The sequence below is a fragment of the Pteropus vampyrus genome, unplaced genomic scaffold (assembly GCF_000151845.1).
Source record: "Pteropus vampyrus isolate Shadow unplaced genomic scaffold, Pvam_2.0 Scaffold453, whole genome shotgun sequence".
Taxonomy (NCBI): domain Eukaryota; kingdom Metazoa; phylum Chordata; class Mammalia; order Chiroptera; family Pteropodidae; genus Pteropus; species Pteropus vampyrus.
Window position 1 is genome coordinate 1,439,589 of NW_011889234.1, and position 20,268 is coordinate 1,459,856.

The window sequence follows — 20,268 nt, forward strand, 5'->3', positions numbered from 1 at the left end:
AAAGTAATGATAGAGGAAGCCAACAGAGGAGCAAGAAGAGCATGTTATTTTTTCCTCCCGAACCTTATAGTCTCCCTCCAGTACCCATTGGCAGCTGGTCAATAAATGTTTGCAGTGTCCCAGTTCCAGTGTCACAAGCAGAGAATAGAAGAGTATGTTTGGAATAATTTAATAACTGGTACATACCCATGAATAATTTAATAACTAATAAATATTAATAATTATTAATAATTTGGAATAATTAGAGTCTAAGTCATCTTCATTTGAATATATATTTTATTTAGAATTCAACATTAACATCATGATGATAAACTGTCACGAATTTGTACCAAGAAGCACACAATCTTTAAAATGCGCTATTTTTCACAAGTGCTTTAAGTATAGCATTATTATTATTTGGTACTAGAGTCAAAGACGACATTTAGATTCCTCAGCTCTGGGACATTTAGTAACATTGAAATGACTGTCTAGTCAGGCAGAGGAAAGAAATTCAAAAGCAGTTTCTTTTTCTTCTTTCAGTTCCTTTGCAGTAAGATCCATCTTCTCACGTGAGAAATCATTAATAGGGAGACCTTCGACAATCTTCCATGTCTTATTCTGTTTGAAAATAATTGCAAATAAGAGATTTACAATTAAACTAGAACTAATCCTCCAGCAACAACTTAGTTTGAACTTAAATCTAGAAGACTATCTATTTAAAAGTCTGATTCTAAAGAAATCAAATCAAAATCCAGATCTTAACAGCTAATTTTGATAAAAACTCAACATTTGAATTTAAAACTCAATGAATCTAGAACAAAATCTTTAAATGAAGATTAATCGGCAACAAAAAACCTAATGACTTTGATTATAATAAAGAGCAACAATACTGAGAACTATTGCTCCATTTGGAAGTAAGGTACTATTTGTTGGTATCCAACATTAGAGGCATAAGAAAATGTGTCTAGTGGGAAGTGTTGAATCTTGATTTTCAGATTAATTTCACTTTTTCAGTGACCAGAAGTTGTGCTTCATACAATTTTATAGCTGAGAAAAAAGTCTAATTTAGTAAATGAACAATTTTCTAGACTAAATTATACCATTATTAATAAAAACCCACAACTACTTTTCCAGTAGGAGACATGGAGAAATAACCCCCAAATATCTCACCTTGATTGTAACAGGGAATGAGTAGAGCAGATCATCAGGAACACCATAGGAGTTGCCATCAGAGATAATGCCCATGGACACGAACTCACCCTAAAAATAACGATTTTTACATTTTCATGGTGTTTAGGGATTAGTTTACATAATCAACTGACACACAAACTAGCAAAATTAAAATAGGTGACACTTTATTATTAGGTGTATAACTTCATTATTGTACAAGGAACCATCACTAGGCACTTCCACGACAGGGTAATTTTCATGCTTATTATCTCATTCTACTCTTCCAATCCTCATTTTATAAATAATGAAACTATGGCCCAATACAGGTTTTAAGAAAAATGTCACCCCTACCAGTTGTGCTAGGTACTTTTTACATATATCACCTCATTTAACTCTTACAACCCATGTAAAAGATGACAGAACAGATCAGAAAGGTTAAGTAACTTTCCCAAGGTTACTCAGCTAGTAAGCAGCTGAACTAGGATATTAACCTAACCTGCTTACCTGACACATTTTTACATTACAGCATCAGAAGACAAAAATAAAAGTGTGGCCTGTGGAAACCACGGAGTCCTTACCTCTGGGGTTCCAAACCAGATGTCTCTGACATGGTCACAGATGGCTTTTGCAGCAGACATCGCACTGGATAGTTTTCGAGCCTTGATGACAGAAGCGCCACGCTGCTGCACAGTCTGGGTGGGGGCAGGCAGAGACAGCAGTGTTACTTGATCATGACAGCAGCATTTTCACCAATTCCAAGCTGACACCGGGGTGAAAGGCTGCAATCACAGCTTAACACGTCCCCTCCAAAATCATGCAACTACCCAATGTTGGACTTACGAGACCATTTCAGTTATAAACACCAGTCCTTTTGAAAGAGAAAACTACAAATCCCCACAGAAAGTTTACCATACTTTATACAAAGAAATGGATCTCTTATAAAGATAAGTGGATGACTGGAGGGCACTCTAAGTTTTCTACTTTAACAACCAATCTTGACTACCATGTAACAGAGAAGATCATGACTACATTAGTTTGACTTCCAAAGAAAGTATGCAGTCATCAGACAACTATGAAAAGCCTGCTCTCTATGAGGCCTTCCTTCTCCCTATCCCTTGGAAAACACCCAAATCAGAAAGCTGTGTCTCTCTCAAGAGTTTTTATGGTTGGCTGTTAAGAAAGCTCCCAGATTTTTCTTACTGTGATGAATTCTCCTTTGAGCCAGCTGTCATCTTTCAGAGCTTCATAAACACCAACTTCCTTTCCCTGCAGTTTCACCTTAGCATGGTTGACATCTGGATACTGGGTTGAGGAATGGTTTCCCCAGATAATGACATTCTTTACATCCTCAGAAGTCACACCAAGTTTAAGAGCAATCTAGTTACATAGAAAATAAATACATTAGATAAATGCTTTTTATTTCAAATTGTGACCTGTTTGACAAATGCCCTTAAGATAAACAGCCTCTGAAACTTCAAGAGAACACGAGTTATACTGATTTGTAAAATAAAATTGCAAATTTTATTGCTTGGTAATTTCCTAAAACAGTTTAAGAGTATAAACAAACTGTGAACCTGAAACATTCTAGAGTAGAATATTTAATTAGAATGTTAATGTTTAAGAGTAGGGAACATCCTGTAATTTATGATTAACTTATTAGTATAGTGGCTTTATCAAACATAAAACACCAACCAAGAGGTTAATATTGCTGAAATGCATAAATGTGACCTTTGTTTCTTTGTTGTTACTTACTTGGAGATGCCTCCTCAGCAATTCTGAGCAATTAGGTATTTAGGTACTTTCCCCATATTTAGGTGAAATTTTTATTATATACCATATATAAATTAACTAATTTTCAAATAATTCTAAATATGAAATTTTGGAGTTGGAAGAGACTCAGATTACCAAATTATGACCGCCTTCATGTTACGGATTAGGAAACTGAAGAAAGAGTTTAAATATAACATGTATATAATACTAAAATTATAACAGCTATAACAATCTCTAGCTGTAGGTTCAGAAATCACTTTAGGATCCTGCATGCCTGGGGCGGGGGGGCATATGAACATCAATTTATATAGTACAGTAGCCACAGAAAGGGTTAGAAAGTTATGTTTTTAAAGATGTAAATAAAAATCAGCTTATTTTGTTATTTGCCTGATAAGGTAATGTGCAGAAAAAGCATTATGGTTCGTTGTATGTATAATTTGCTCCTAATTAGATAGCAGAACTTAGGATGAACCAGAAGGGAATGTTTTGGAAAAGAATTTTTAAAAGCTGATGTGTTAGGGTAACATTGTGAGTGATTTTTCTTTCCTTATTATAAGAATGGGAGGAAAAAAAGTTGTGCCAGAGTCCACAGCTTTTGCATACATAAATAAAAGCACTGTGGAAGGGGATCTTCTGTGGGTGATGGAACAGTTCTATATTTTGACTATGGTGGTTATAGTAATCTGTATATATATGATTAAATGTCATACATAAAAGTCATTCATAAAGAAATACAAAAAAATGTAGAAACTGCAGAAATCTGAGCAACTCTAGTTAAGTGTTGTGGGTAGTCTAGTGTATTTCCTAGTTTTGACAATGCTCTATATTTATGTAAAATGGCACCACTGGGGAAAGAAGGTAAAGGGTACATGGGATTCTCTGTACCGCTTTTTGCAATTTCTTTTGAATCTGTTGTTCCAAAATAAAAAATAAAAAACAAAGCAATCAAACAAAAAGGATAAAAATGAAAAGGCCATTACCTAAAACGTTTGTAACAACTTGACTCATCTCACAAATTTACTGCATCAAGACGTGAATTGTCTTTACTTTCACTATGGCTGTTAAAATAAGCTGCAACTCATTTCTTAAATTCTAAAATAGTTATGATGATTAAAATAATTAACTTAAAAATTAATTCTTGGTTTCTGACATTTTAAATCACTTCTCATCTAAATTTTGCTTCATCTAGAGTTCTGCAAGTATTAGGGCTATTAACTACCACATCAATTTTCACAAATTAGACGGATAGTTGGTTTCTGTGGTACCCAGCTATTGACCTGCTTAGTGGTTGGAGTAGAGTGGTATGCTGTGCAATGAGTACAATTTCCTGTGTGCCCTGACCTGAAAGGACTTGGAAAGAACTTATATTTAGCTGGCACTGTAGAGAAAAATTTGTACCTGGGGCAAATAACACAAGATGTATATTACCTAGAATTTAGAACCCACAATTCTGCTGAATGTCAGTTTCGACCGCTCCAAAGTACAGTGAAGACACACTGCTATTAGGCTTCTCCTCCCTACAGGAGGCTCCCTTACTTCTTTTCTTCTGTTGCCCACCTCCTCTTATTCTTTTGACCTCTTGAGCTACTCCACTCCTGTCTGGCCAGCAAAGGCCAGTACTTTGCACCCAGCAGATGTAGTTTCTGAGTATCATTCATGTCAGAGCTAGTCTAAATTAACATGTATCCAGGATAGTAGTTTCTTGCTCCCGAGGATACTTTCATGTCTGCATATAGATCTATTAAACAGTTTTTGACTAATTCTCCAGCCCTAGCAATTTTCTTCCCTTGATACCAGCTACCTGGTTTCATTTTTAAATTGCCTTGACAGCAGACACGTATGCAGTTCTGGTTCGCAAATACACAGGGGAGGTCTGCAGGTGATAAATAGTTGCTAGGTAGCTGAGTCCTCTGAGTTCTAGAACAAATTATGTAAGACTAGTAACCATTTACGTAAGAAAAATTAACCTTTGGATTTGTTATTTTTTCCACTGGATTAACAACTACAGGAGGAAGAAACTGCTTCCTCAAAAACTTCCTAAAAGCTCTCACTGTGCCAGACTGGCATGCTGAACATGTGCCTGAAGTTTGATGAAATAGCTTCTTTTTCCCTCTTTCCTCATTCAGACTTTCACCCCTACAAGGAAAACTGTTTCAGGCACTGGAATAAAGTGTCACTTAGTAAGTACTTCTTCTGGAAGCAAAATTTTCCAATACCTGCCTCCACCAAGACCTCAGGTGAAACTGCAAAGACAGAAGTTTGTTATTTTACCTCTTTCTTCCTCTTGCAATTAAATTAAGTAACCATCTGCCAAACCAGAATCTACAATTGCAACAGGTACCTTTTCCTTAACTGTTAAATAGTATGTGTTGTATAGTACCCAAATTAGAGGCCATGTCACTCACCTGCACTAATTTCATTGTAATTGTTCTATAGTACGCAAATCTCCTGCCTCCAGTCATTCAAACAAACCCCCATTCCTTCCTGGCCATGACTCTGGCTAATAATAGGGAAAAAGATCCAGCCCATAGCCTAAAGCCTCTCAGGAAATATTTGCAATTTAAGCTTGTTAATCAAAGACCTTCTAAATTAACTGGAATATTTACGGAGATATTTCTGAGGTGTGGCTCTTCTCAACTCTTGGTTATATCCTTCTTAATAATAATACAAGTCAGTAATAATAATAGCAGCCAACATTTATTGAGTTTTACAATGTGACAGGTACCCTGATAAGGGCTTAACATAAATCTTATCTCATTTTATCCATATAATTACTCTTTGAGTTAAGTACAGTTATTATCCCATTTTATAGCTTGAATATACTTTCTCAAGATCATGGAGCAAGTTAAGTTCATTTAGGTCACTTGATCCCATTATGTAAGAACACAGACAAGGGTTTGGAGTCAGGCAAATACAGGTGGTGCCATCATTTCCTAGCTGTATGACTGAGCAGGTTCCCTGACCTTTCTAAGGCTTCAGGTTTTTTATCTGTAAAATAGTGGTAATAGATTTCTCAAAAGGATACTATGAGAATTAAATGATAAATTACATGTAAAGCATCCAACTTAGAGTAGAAGCTTAATGCATGTAAATTACCTTCTTCACTGGGCACTACAAAGCTGAAAAGTTATCACTTCTCAGTGTATAGCAGTGGTTTTTCAACTTAGACCTTTCACCATCTGTTGGTAAAAATCGTTTTCTTAAAACTAAACAAAGTTGTCTTTTATAGAAGAAAACAGACTAAACTCATAAACCTATCTAGCAGTGATAACCTGATAAGGAGAGAAAGCCAGAAAATCACTAAGGAAAAGGAAAGAGGTTATGTCCCAGAAACAGAACTTTGTCATGACTTCTAAGGGCATCAGGATTGTTTAGGTCTAAGAAAACCTAGGAAGCTAACACAGATGAGTGGCATGGCCTCCAAGTTTTTAGAAAAGCTATTAATACTCTGGTCACTGACCCCTTGACATATTTATCTAAGGCTCCAAGGGGTAAGAAAACTTGATGGCAATTAAAACCTAGATGCTAAATAGTGAAATTTATGGAAACATGCACAATATTAAGAAGATAGAAAATTGAAAGAGATTATATATAAAATTAAAAATCTGAGTTTGACTGCTTAGCTGTAGGGAAAAAGGAAGCAGAACTAATCAAAACAAAGTAGAAGTCTTTCATTTTATAATCTCCTATATATCTGACAAAAATAAACTAAATTATGTACCATCATAGGAATTATCTATAATAGTGAATATTTTTTAGTCACTACAGTGAGAACATTAACAAACATATTTAATTATAGTAAGCAAATGACATATAGTTGAGAAAACTGAGTAGGAAGTTCAGCCCTGGTCCTTAAGAGACTAAATTTAAAGACCTCCTAAAAAACTGGAATAGCTTCGTACTGAACAAAACAACAACAACAAAGCACAAACTAAGATTTGGCTACTTTAAAAGCGAGAGAAAAAGGTTTTAAAAAGTTGAACATTTATAAGATTTTAAAAGGCATTTTTCTTACCTGAGCTTTAGCTCGGTTGTGATCCAAACGAGTCAAGCAACTGAAGTTCTCCTTGGGGATAGATGGTGCCGACTTGCAGGCAGTCAGGCAGTTGGTATTGGCTGGGTTTCCCACCACAATAACCTATGATGAACCAGAGGCACAACAGTTAAGAGACCATACACTGATTAACTAAGCTGTCTCAGAATATGACTGATAAATGTGGAACATGTAACTTTTGTATCAAGTTTGTGTATACTTATCATTGTAGTTTTCAGTAGGTTTCCATCCTCCCTTCTAAAAACATTTTCCCCTTGTTAGTGTTTGCTTTGACTACTGAAAACATTTTTTAAATAAAATCACCATGATGTATACAAATCACCTTCCAGGTAGCACTGTCTAAGACCTAAGGTACATGTCTTTCTATTTTGTTTTATGCTAAAAGAGAGAGAACATTTATCTACTTGCCATAAAAAGCAAATAATCTAACGCTCTATCTCAGTTTGATTCATTGATAAAATTTTGCTTCTTATAAAAGCAGTCCAAGAAAGAAATTCTACTTGAGCAGTTTACTTTAGGACGATTTGTCTTTATGACTTAAAAGTGTTTCTCATCTTGCCTAATCCTAAGAATTGGAATATTTGTGAAAGTACAGATTTCCAGATTCCATTCACTCCATACCTATTGAGTCAGTCTTTAGGAGAGAGCATTTCAGGCATTTTTTTTTTTTTAAATTGGGGGAGGTATGGATACACTGGATTACGATACAGTATCGGAAAACATATATATTGACTTTTTTTTAAGTATTAAAAATCTTTGCCCCTACTCCAGTTTCAGTGTATAGTACCCCCAAAAGGACACTTTTGGCTGAGGGATGATTACTGGGTAAGCAGCCTGGATTTTAGCTGTCCAAATAATTTTGAAATTTTTTACTAAGAGATCTGTGGATTTCCACTCATTTATATTATTTCCTACTAATGATTACAGAAAATAAAAATTAATTATTTAAAATGAAGTCCATAGAAAGGAAAAGTTCAGATGTCTATGAAATAGACAGAATATTACAATAGGAAACTTTAAAAATCTTATAAAATAGTCTTTTATCCTTCTTTGAAGTCAGGATAGGGAGAAAGAAGTGTATCAACATCAGTAAAACCTCTAAGCAGCAAACCTTTTACTGGACAATTAAGTTCTAGTTCACTGATATTTAATTGGTAAAAGGCAGCTTTACTGCAATGTCAAGACAAATTTAGAAACTAAAATAGCTTGAACATAAAGAGAACAGGAAGTCATACCAACTCAAGGGACAAGCATATCGAAATTCCACTAGATTGAGAAAATTTGAGCATTCAGAAGCCCCCTTCTCCTATTGCTGAGAATGCATCTTACAGCCATCTCCCTCCACAATCACACACATAAACCATATGTCTGAACAAATATTCCCACACAATTAAAAGGCCAGAAAGTTCTATGTCTTGTGGGTTTACAAACTAATATTGAACTTCCATGTCATAGTAATAGGTGAAATATTTTCAAGCACCTCTGAATATTGATTTCTACACTATAAGTGGAAAACACAGAAGTGAGAGCTAATCAAGCAAAACTGGGTCGGGGGATGGGGGAAGGCAAATAATTTTGTTTTCACAGAAAAGCTGAAAAGCAGAAGCATCAAATGCTGATAATGAAAAACCCAAAACTACTACTGTATTAGTCACCTTAACTGACTTCTTGGCATATTTCTCCAAGGCTGCACCCTGGCATTTGAAGATTTTCACATTTGCTTTCAGTAGATCTTTCCTCTCCATGCCATCCCTTCTTGGCATGGAGCCCACAAGAATAGCCACATCCAGGTCTTTGAAGGCAACCTCTTCTTTATCTGTTGCAATAACATCTGTGAACATGGCAATAAATATGTAGAGATACTTAAATGCCAAAGTCTGAGGTTTTCTTTTTCATATTTTTTTCTCTTTTTCATATTGAATCTATCCAGTAACTCCTTCACTTTGTAGCAAATGTTTACTTTTATATATTGCATTGATAAACGTTTAAGGGGTCTAAGAAAAGAAAGACAATCTATGAATTCAACAACCATTACATCAGCAATGTCAATACATTTGTTTTTCCTATTTCGAAAATTATCTCAATTTCAAAAATTCTGTAATATTTATCTTTTATAATCAGATATGATGCAAGGTATGACTTTCAAGGCAACATTTGTTATGCTAATAACCACAGATAACACAAGAGAAACTAATTCACTTAACCTTTAAGTTATAATTACTTTAAGGTCTAGATAGCAATCACAAATTAAAAATGTTTATTGAGGAGTTCTGTACCAGAAATAATACTAAGAAATTTATCAAATTTAATCTTAATATTTTACAGATGAAGACAACTAAGTTTAAAGATAAACCAGGTGCCATCAAAAATTAATGGGGCTGTAATTCCAGTCCAGGTCGGCCCAAAGTTCAATCACCATAGTACAGTGTTAATCTAATTAACATATACCACTTGCTTTTTGATTAAAGAACATATGTATCACTCCTCTCCTTTGTTGAGAGTATTAAAAAGGCCACGACCAGTGCTACAGATGGAATGTTTGTGTCCCCCCATGAAATTCATATGTTGAAACCTGATCCCCAATGTGATGGTATTAGGAGGTGGGGACTTTGGCAGGTGATTAGGTCATGAGGACTGCCTCATCCCTTTCACCATGTGAGGACGTGGTGAGAAGATCATCATCTATGAACCAGGAATTGGGCTCTCATCAGACACCCAATTTCTGGCTCTTTGAACTCTGACTTCCAGTCTCCAGAACTGAGAAATAAGCTTCTGTTGTTCACAGTCTGTGGTATGTTTGTCAAAGCAGCCCAAATAGACTAAGGCAACCAGGATTGAGCGTTAGGATTGGTAAATTTTTAGGTCAGTGAATTTGTGTCAGTCAGGCTGCCAATAGAACCCCTCAGAGGTATACAAAGGAACACCAGTTGGAGAAAAAAGAAAGCCATCTTTTTCTCAGCCACACATTCTGAACTTTCTCTTCCCTGTCATGTTCACAGAAGATCAAGGACAAACTGACTATAATCTAGGCCCATAAGAGAGAGCAGAGGGAACTCATCAGAGAAAGGAATAAAAATGAGAAAAAGCGACAGAGGAAGTTGATTTGGAAACAGATGGTGAGGAAAGGGAGCCAGCCGAATAGTTTAAGCAGGGTAACGAGTTCTTTTACATAACTGTGTAACCAAATGATTTAAATGGAGTACTCCTTCTAGTAAATGTTTAGTAAATGTTTACTAAACATATACATGAACTCTAAGCATGGTTTCTCTTGGGTGTTATATATTTAGCTTTGTGCAAACTTCTAAGAGAGTATTACTAAATAAATCCGTACCAGAAGAAAAAGATTATGATGAAGGTAATAGATAAAAGAAAATATATTTAAATTAGTTTACAACTTGACCTAATATTTTAATGAACCTTTTAATTAAATTGAAGACTTCTATCTTACATTTATTTAATAGTTCAATGATTCTTCAAGGCTCTTAGCAACAATCTGGTGGGCATTTCCAAACTATGCAGTGTATAATTGGGATAATTTACACTACATATCAATCTGATGACTGGCAGATGGAATGGGATTACATATGAGGGACCAACCGATTTCCAGTCTTAGGACAGGATATAGCTCTGGAGGACATCATTTAGAGTTGGAAAATTCTCTAGTACGGGACCCTACTCTTTAAATAGACTTTAAATAACAATACAATGTAGACAATCTCAGGTGTATAACCCTTGTGCAATATTATACTTAATTAGTAAAATAAATTACATATAAACATGTTGGACAAAAGTATAGTCTTTTACCTCACACTAGTTATTTCTTGCTTTTATCCTTATTTATTCTTGGTATACATCTTAGCAAGTAGTTGTAGTTCAAAAAACAAAAACTGAAAACTTTTATAACTTCTAATTGAGAATATAGTTAACAAAAATCTAAAATCTATTTTTTAAAAGATATAAAATACTATAAAATCCCTCTTTCCTCCACCCCTCAACTCACCTTTCAGGAGGGGAAGGGCACAGTCTTGTAGTTCCATTAGGACACCATCCAGGACACCCATCATGGGAGTGATATCCAACAGCACAAGAATTATAGGCTACCAAATAAATAGGAAGGACAGTATCCGTCAGGGTAGGTTTTGTCATTTAGTCACAAAAAAGTCCTTTTATAAAGCTTTTGCTTATTTGATGCATATTTGTATATAATTTCCATTAGTCAGAATTATTTTAGGTCAGATATCTAGGATGATGCCACTTTTAGAAAAAAGAATGCTATAATACCAGCAATGGTGTGCTAACACACAGTTAAGAGGAATCACCATTACTGAATTTTAAAGGAGTACATGGAACAAATATCAAATTGAAGTGACATGCCACAGACTAGTCTTGTTAACAGCTAAATATCTGATTTCAGTTCATGGAAAGTAAGTACAGTATCTAGCATGGATGTAGAGAATGGATAAATGAATATTTTAGAAAAAGATTTTAGTGTACATTAATCTGCTGGAATAGGGGGTGACTACTTCAAACTAGGAAGTATATTTACCTGTCTATTTTGGGTCTAAAGACTATTTATGAATAAGGAAGTGCTGATTCAGCACCTTTCTCTCCCACATGACTCTCCCTAACTCTCCTAAAGACTACTTTAGTGACTACTTTCCACTGACTGATACCTGCTGGCTGCACCAAGTTAACTAAACACATGATATGCAAAACATTTTTAATGCCTGGAGGGGTGCATATAAATAAGCTACCAGCTTCCATTTATAGCAATGTGCCTAGTACATTTATTGGGATTACACATTCCTTCACCATTTAAAAATTTCATTGCAAATGCAGGGTTTTATTGACAGTATTCTTACTTTGACTTAAGATTTATAGACCTTTGCCCCTACCTGGTCTTTACCAAAGACAGATCCATTTCCAATACTGTACAGCAGTGAATATGCAATTTGACCAGCTGCTCCAGTCACAAGGACTCTGATTGGTTCAGACTATAACGAAAGAGATTCATTAACATCCTATTAAAAAGTGTTTTACCCTAAAGATATTCAGGAGTTTCTCTATAGTATAAGACAACCACATACTTTAAAAGTTAATGCAAAATTTTAGTCTGTGTGTGGCTTAGTTAGAAAACAAACATCCCAGTAAAAACAGCATGCACAAACCAACTAAACAACTTCTGGAACATGTGTCCTTTGGCTGCATATTTATGCAGTGTTATTTAACTCTCGCAGTTATACTGGATTTACTTACATAATCTTATCCATCTTTTTAAGGTTATTTTACCACTAAAATAGGCCTAACAATGTTGATATGCATTATATGGTGATACAAACCCTAGCGGCTACTATAACCTCACAAATCCTCTTATGCAAATCTGCCCACTCCTATCTGCTCGATCCTTTACACCAAGAAGAGGAGTAACAGTGGTTACTCCTGACTCTAGTTATAATGAGCCTGAGAGTTTTAATAAAACTATTAGTCATGATTCAACTCAACTATATGGAGGAAAAATAAGACTATTTTAGGGGAAGGAAAATGAGAAAATGATAACATCTGGATTAAAATAAATTTTAATATTAAATAACAGCAACATGTAGTAACAGTTGACAACCCGATTCCAAAGGAAAATTAATTTTAAAAGGGAGGAAGAGAGAAAAGTACAAAAAGCATACAACAGAGAAGTCACCTTATAGATCTCAGCAGATCCTGAACAAAATACAGACATATGGACAAAAATAACTAATAGTCAAAGTGATGACTCCAAGTCATTAAAATAAATTAAGCTCAGAGAATTAAATAGAAATATTTTTATTAAAAAGAGTTAAACAAAAATGTTTGGAAACTTAATGGGTATAAATTAATTAGAAAATTCAATCAAGATGAACTGTTCCTTTGATAATGCTGGGTAAATGTACTTCCACTCTGTGTCACCTCTATCGCTACCTGCATGAGAGAAGTGGCCCACTGAACTGACTGGGGAAAGAAACGTTTAATTTCTTTATATTTAGAATTCTCTAATCCAGAGGAGTCATGCCTCTGGGATGGAAGGAGATTATGACCTCAAAGGGTCCTTCTAACCTTCCAACCCTAACCTCTAAAGGTCAGCAGCATTTAGCAATAAGTCAAAGGAAAAAACACTCACAAAAGAAGTGTCAATTATTGTAGAGAAATGAATCTAATCTACCAACAGACTATATATGCAATTTCTTCCTCAGAGATGTGACCAGAGTGGGAGTGGAAAAAAAGGAGCAAACTGTGGAGTTTCTCCCTGACCTAGCCATATCTCTAAATGTACAAAATATGACAATTCCCCAAATAAACCATTTTTAATACATATTTATGTTCCCAGACTTTATGTTTACGAAGAACACTAAAAGTTATTGTATATGGTTATTTTTAACATGGCCTTTACGTTTTCAACTTTGTCTTTTTCCCCCTCTTCCCTTGAAGTAGAGTACATAAGGAAAAGGGACTAGAGGAAAACATTATTCCCTCTTTCTTTAAAATTCAAGCTCCTTAATGACAGGGGCTTTGTCTATTTTATTTATTGGTATCTCCCAACTGCCTTGAACAATCCCCTGCCCAAAGTTGGAGCTCAAATATTTGCTGAAGGAATAGCTGGATCTTGTAAAAAAAATTACTACCAAAAACTTGGAAACGTAAAAGAATTACTTGACCTCTATATATTGTTTCCCCACAGTAAAATGGAGATAATAATAGCAGCTACCTAAAAAATAAGGTAGTTGTGAGGATTGAGTTAACATACAAAGCATTAAACAGTATGTAGCAAGTACTATAATTTATAGATTGCTTTCACCACAGTATTTCCCTCTAATGATTCTTATAGCTCGTGGTTTTCTATTTACATGTCAGTTACTCTCTACTAGACCGTGCTACCCCCGCCCTGCATATGCTTCAGACTGTGGACTGAGAGCAGTCCAGCTTTGACCCAAATTTGCGCTCTATGCAGTGTTCAACAAATATTTGAATAAAAATAAGAAAAATGTAAACACATGCTACTTCAATGTAAAGCAAACTAGGATAAGAAACGAGGGGGAAAATGAATATCACTATTTATGAAGCTTAACCAGAAAGTTAGATGGTTATAACAGAATAATGCAGTCAATTTTAGGCATTAATTTTAGCTACTAAAAAATTGTGTTCATAGTATCACAGTCCACAGTGAAGGGGTTGTGGCCACCTAATGAACAGCTACTAATTCCACCTCAGTAGTTTCCTTCTGTGTATTTATTTTCACAGTAGGTAATTCCCTCTTGTTAAGAGTGTAGTAGTTAAGCCTAGTTAGTATCTGAATGTTTGATGATGAAAAGGGAAAGAACAAACTATATATTTGGTTCTTTCTGCTCTTTGCAACATTGCAGTTGAAAAGGAGGGTGGGAGATTCCTGCTGACTTTTTACAATGCAATATTACAGTGTGAAGACAGGTTACTATTCTTTGCTTAGATATCTGGGCAGTCTGCCAAGAACCAAAGAAGGAATGTCTTTGCCCTTGGCAGGGCATTAATGACCTTCCTGCAGATAGAGGATCTATCTTGCGCATGTGCTCAAGTCTTAATTGCAAAGCTTAAATGTAAGTGTTCCTTATGTTATTCTACAGAAATAACACGTATTCCTTCTGTTATTCTACAGAAATAATAAGTATTCCTTTTTTTTTTTGCTTTCTATGTATTTCTGTAATATAAAAGACAAATAGTATCATTCAGATTTCTTCATACAGTTCATTCTTGCTGTCCCTGCCTATATGACAGACACAAGCAAACAATTTGCTCCTTTAAAAAAATTGCTTTGAATAGCTTACAAAAGATGGCTCTTTTCTAACTCAGTGATTGTTCACACACTCTCTTGAGGAGGCAAGGAAATTGAGTCATGTGAGAATATGCTGTCAATTTCAGCAAATTGACTGGAGGGATTCATCTTCATAAATGTTTCTGTGGTATCTGGTACCAAGTGACCTTCCAGGGATGAGGCCTAGTTTGATCTACTGTGTAGCAAAACAACACAAGAATGGGGGCTCAGGATCTCTCTGTGACATTAGGAAAATATTTGACCTCACAAGGCTACATTTTAAGATTAGAGGAAATAATCTCCAAATTCCCTTCCAATTCTAGAATTCCTATATTCTGAATTGCAAGGAATGAAGCTATCAGGTAATACAAATGCTGATAACATAGTTTAGTTTGTATTTGCAGTATGAGCTTGTATCTTCATCCAGAACCTTAGCTATTAAAAGTAAATTTTCAGAATTACTTGTTAAGTGTCTGTATGACACAATATGGTAAAATGGGAAGTGTGAGACCCTTGGGGGCAAACTGTTGTGTGACCGTGAGCAAATCACATTCTTTTTGGGTTTCAATAAACTCAATTTTAAGATCTGAAAGGAGATTTGTCAAAATGATCTTTAAAAGGTCCTATCAAGTTCTAAAATTATAGTTTGCAGTTCTCTGATAATAAAGACCTCTGCTTTCTTCCTAAGATTATTAGGTCAGGAACCACTGAAACCGTCATTAAATGACTATGTTATCTGACAAAGTAAATAGAAAATCTAGGTTTAATACTTAATGAGAATTAGCTTTTACACTCACTCCCTTTTAAAGGTAGAGAGAGTAATCCCCTTGCCTTGAAAACATGTCTTTAAGGTTCTGGAAAATTTCCAATCCATTTAAATATTTCCCCACACTCCCCACCCATTTTAGTATTTTGAGATAACGGAGGAAAAATAGTCTCAACTATAAATACAAGTACTGAAGCAATTTCTCTCAGTCTGATGTCACATATCACCTTCAAACAGCTTGCAGATCATTCCTGCGACAGAGTTCCCTTACCAACCCGCTTTCGTCCTTTCAGCAGACACAAGACGTGGTAATCTAGGTATTCAGAGCTTCAAGACAAGATGGTTACATTGTGTAACGTTTAAAAGTAGTGGTTCTAGATTTCATAACGAACAGATCAGTAAAGAATATCTGCAGTAGCTATTTAGCTACTGATGCTGTCACTGCGACACGTCCTGTCATTACAAAATGAGATGTTTTAAACATCAATGAACACGTTTTAAACGACATTTTGTGAAATTAGATATGGCTGAAACACATCTCCCGAAAGCGTAGATCGTAATCTGGAGCATCTGCTAAACACTATCATTACAGTCGAGGGCCTTCTGCTTTCAAGGGTTTTGTGACAAAAGCCCTTAAAAAACAGTGGGCACAAAAGGAGAAAAAAGAAAAGGCTAGGACCCACCTCCACCCCTCAACGTCGTGCTTTGGAGAAAATACGCAACTTCATATTTTGTATCCACGCCATAGAGCAGGACTGAGATCGCACCTGTGTATGGACAGCGATTTCTCTAGAGACCTTCTAAGAACCCCCCATCACCTCCCTATACCTCAGGTAGAAATCAACCCCTTCCCAATTACTAGGTCACTGCGACAGTCCCCAGATGAGTCGGAGCTTTCCAAAGGGCGTGAAGGACATTGCCCTGCACAACCGCCACCCAAAAATCCTTCAAGCGAAAGAAACCTCAGATAAGGGCGCGAAGGCCAGAGGTGGGCAGGATCCAGGGGCCCACACTCACCATGATTGGAACCTGCGCTGACAATTTCAGCACCTGCAAAATGAGCCTCTGAGAGTCAGGTCACCTCTACAGCGGAACCGACTCTGGGAGGCGAGCGGTATTAGAGAGAAAAGGCTCTGGCTGCCGACCGCGGCACCTTCTGGGCATTGTAGTTTATGCTGCTCTGACTCGGCGCAATCTCCAACGCATTTCCTTCAAGTGTTGAACTACACTTCCCGAGGTCTTAGTGCCCTCTTACTCCCTTCTCCGTGCGCTCCTCGCAGATTGCAAAGTAGTCCCCGAGGGCGAGCCGCTGTGATTGGAGAAGGGCAATAAGCGGATGGTGAAGGGCAATAAGCGAATTGTTTGGGCACAGAAGGAAAGGACTGCCTGAGAGCGCCCAGCAATTGGCGGCAGGAGGGGCGTGTGTCAGTCGAAGCAGAGTCAAACCCCTTAGCTATACAACCCACATGTGCAACTGAGACTTTATCCTGGGCCAAGAGTAAACGTGGGAGGTAGACGTCTCCCGTTGCGCACGGCCCGCTTGACCCGGAAACAAAATCTTTTAAACTACGATTCACACTGAAGGAGCGGGAGGAATTGACGTGTCGGGAAGCCTGGTCGGCTTCTCTTGTTGCTAAGCGACGAAGCGGGAGAGCAAGCGCACGCACGGGCAGCTGGTGATACCTGAGGAATCTGGCGGCTGCAGTTCTGAGACTCTGAAGACGGAGCGAGCGCGCCGCCCCTTCCCGGGTCCTCCTTCTTTATTCAGGGGACCCTCCCAGGTTGTGTCCGGTGAAGAGGTGAGCGGTTTGCGGCGACCCCCCTCTGAGGAGGGCGAGGCCACGCGTCTTACTCAGGAGGCAGGTGAGCCCGGGCCGGAGGGCGAGGGGTTTTCTTTTAACTTTAGCGTCCAGAATGCAGTTATGCACCGTCTGGCGTTGCTTTTAGCTAACCCGGTGCTGATATACAAGGCGGATGCCCGCGAGCTCGCCAGTCCCTTCTCCGCGCAGTGTGTTGGGGCAATAGTGTTCTGGAGGGAGTAGTGTTCTGAACTTTACGTCCCCTCTCCGGTGTAAAATGCAGCTCTTTTAAAGTTAAATGAAAAATATCGAGCACCTGCTTTGTGGGAGGTAAGCCCTTCCCTTCCTGGGGCTCACAGTCCATAGATCTAACTTTTTCTGTAAGTCCTCCGTGAATGTTGACACTTTTGCCCATTCTCTTTTGGAAACTGGTTGCTCTTTAAATTATCTTGAGCGTTTAATTATTCCACACCTGCATTTCTAAGGAGAGCGTAGCAGCTGAATAAGACACTGATTGTTACAGGCAGCCTCAGCCAGTAAAACAGCTTATGAGGTTTTCATTTATAATTAATGCTGCTCTGGAGAATTGTTACGGTCTCTGAAACCGTGTTTCATGTGGCTGTTAAAAGGAAGATGTGATACTCTAGAATAGCACATATGTAATGAATACAAATGAAATATATATGTTAAGTAACATTGGTATAACTTCTCGTTTTTCTCTGTCATTGGTAAATGAGTGCCGAGTGATATCTTTCAGTTTTTCTCTCTACAGTTTTGGAGGGTTTGCTATTGTGGGAAAGAAATATAACACCTTACTTTCCAACTTGATCTATCAATATCAGAGCTGAATGACTCCTCCTTGAATCACTATTCACAGGGCTCTCAGACAACATACTTCTCTGGTTCTCTTATGTCACACTGGTTGCTCCCCTGGCCCCAGTGTTTCTCGCAAGTTCTTGTCTCCGACCTCTGAACACTGTATTCTTTTGTCTGAGTGTCTGTATTCTTTTGTCTACACTTAATCCTTAAGTGATCTAATTCATGAATTGCGTGTTTTCAAATGCCATTTCTATGTCAACATGCAAACATAAGTTCTTTAAGTTTCCTTTTTTTTAAGGCTCTAGAACTGTGTTGTCCAAGACTGTATCCTCATATACCTATTTAAATTTAATTTAAATTAAAATTAAAAATCCAATTCCTCGGTCATACTAGTTACATTTCGAGTGCTCAATAACCACATATGACAGAACATGAAATATTTTCACCATCACAGAAAGTTCTGTTGCACAGCTGCTAGAATTTAGTGGAAGCAAGGCATCAACTGGAATAGGAACAGCTGCAACATATCTTTGATGGGGCATTTCTTTTGCCATTGTGTTCTCTATGGAGAGCGAAGCTGTTTCTTATACTGACTACACAGGAAGGGTCCTGTCAGGCGAGAAAGAAACCCAATTGTCTTAACCACTGTCTTTTTATTCTGGAAGAAAGCACATTAACTGTCTCAGAGTGTTCATTTAAAAGAATGTTTAGGAACATTACATTGTCCTGAATCTTGAACCAGGCTTAGCATCAGCAAGCCCACGTCCTTGTGGAGGGGTTGAGAAAGCTGAGTCATTGCCTGGGTGACACTGAACAGTATTTGTCTGCTGCTGTCTACTATTCTGGAATACCTATGTCCTTGCCACATTCTAAGTAGCATGTGCCATATGTAGAGACTTGAAAGAGAACGACAAGTTCAGACCCTACTAATAATGGGGGTTAGGAGAGAGAAGAGCTTAGTTGGGGTATCTGAATATTTTAGTGTGTGTGACAGGTCTATAGTCATATATCCTTTTTCTAAATTTTCGTAATACATGTTTTATTTGGAAATATTTGTTCTCTATGACTTTATCTCTATAAGTTCTTTCTTTTAAATGTCTAGCTGTTTTTATAATTTATAATATTTTTGGTTTGGCTTAAACAAGCATGTTTTTCATAAATCAAATTTCACAGTAATTATCATTTCTAGGAAATAAGAAAGAAGAGACATGTCACTGGAGAGGGGCTTAAGGAGACTTTAAATGTATTAGTGGGTGGGGAAAACATTAGGTATTCTTTTTATTATTTGTTCAACTGTATTCACCACCCACAAAGAATATTACAAATCCCTTCCTGGAGATAATGTGCTGACATACACACACACATATATTTACTCTGCATATAGATCTGTTTTGTGATTATAAAAAGAAAGAGGAGCTATTAAATAATAATAAATCAATTAGTGCTTTTTCCTATTCTCTACTAACTAGAGATTATGAAAACTTGTTTTATGTCACTGCTTATGGTTTTGAATTTAAAAAAATACTGCTGTATAAGCACAAACATATCTACATTTTCTCGTAAATGTGTCCAAAGATAGATATAATTATGCCTGTTATTTAAAAAAATTAAGACATACAAAACGCCTCTGAAATGGATCAATTTATCATTTATAAGAAGTAGGGAATAATGGGAAGAACTAGGCCTTGGTCAGTAAGTAGAAATATGGGCTGGGGCAAGGACAGGGGAGTAGGGGGAAAGTGAAAGCAATTAAATGTGAAAAACTAACATACTGGAGTGAAGGTTAAAAGGGAGAAAAAAATCTCACCAAACATATTCATTTGCATTACATGTCTTTAGCCAGCCTTTTTGCTGTTGCTCAAACATGTCCTTCAGTTTTCAGCCTCCATGTTTGTGCTTTTTCCTCAACTGGAATCTCATCCTCTGTTCCTGCCTGTTAAACTCTATTCTAACTCTCTTCAAATGCTTTGACCTTTATAAAGCCTTTCTTCTTTTTCTTAACTCTTGAGTACAGAATTTCCAATATACATAAAATGAACATATAGTAGTTTTATTTTCTCTGTTCATCATCTAGCTTCAACAATATTAACATTTTGCC

The 20,268-nt window shown here is 36.8% G+C and overlaps 2 protein-coding genes across 10 annotated transcripts in view; one reads left to right on the forward strand and one right to left on the reverse strand.

The window, feature by feature from the left end:
* Nucleotides 1-258: 258 nt before the first annotated feature.
* MDH1 (malate dehydrogenase 1) lies at nt 259-16,746 on the reverse strand. The gene is made up of 9 exons (XM_011381874.2): nt 16,570-16,746; nt 11,869-11,967; nt 10,974-11,070; nt 8,629-8,804; nt 6,935-7,057; nt 2,350-2,526; nt 1,728-1,841; nt 1,150-1,239; nt 259-597 (listed from the first exon to the last, which is right to left on the reverse strand). Exons 1-9 carry the CDS (start codon nt 16,570-16,572, stop codon nt 472-474), a joined length of 1,005 nt encoding a protein of 334 aa, XP_011380176.1. The 5' UTR covers nt 16,573-16,746; the 3' UTR covers nt 259-471.
* A 134-nt stretch (nt 16,747-16,880) lies between these two features.
* WDPCP (WD repeat containing planar cell polarity effector) overlaps nt 16,881-20,268 on the forward strand; it is a 291,597-nt gene continuing 288,209 nt past the window's right edge. For 8 of the 9 annotated variants that reach the window (XM_023524239.1, XM_023524235.1, XM_023524234.1 and 5 more), the window contains exon 1: nt 16,881-17,415. The gene's annotated coding sequence lies outside the window, so the exon portion shown is untranslated. The remainder of the gene's footprint in view (nt 17,416-20,268) is intronic. The other variant, XM_023524237.1, reaches the window with a different exon arrangement.

Excerpts from the sequence above, each read along its gene's own strand:
- MDH1 (XM_011381874.2), bottom strand. Across the intron at positions 11,071-11,868 it reads CTGTCTTTGGTAAAGACCAG|CCTATAATTCTTGTGCTGTT; the intron begins GTAGGGGCAAAG and ends TTTATTTGGTAG. Across the intron at positions 8,805-10,973 it reads TGCCCTTCCCCTCCTGAAAG|ATGTTATTGCAACAGATAAA; the intron begins GTGAGTTGAGGG and ends CCATGTTCACAG.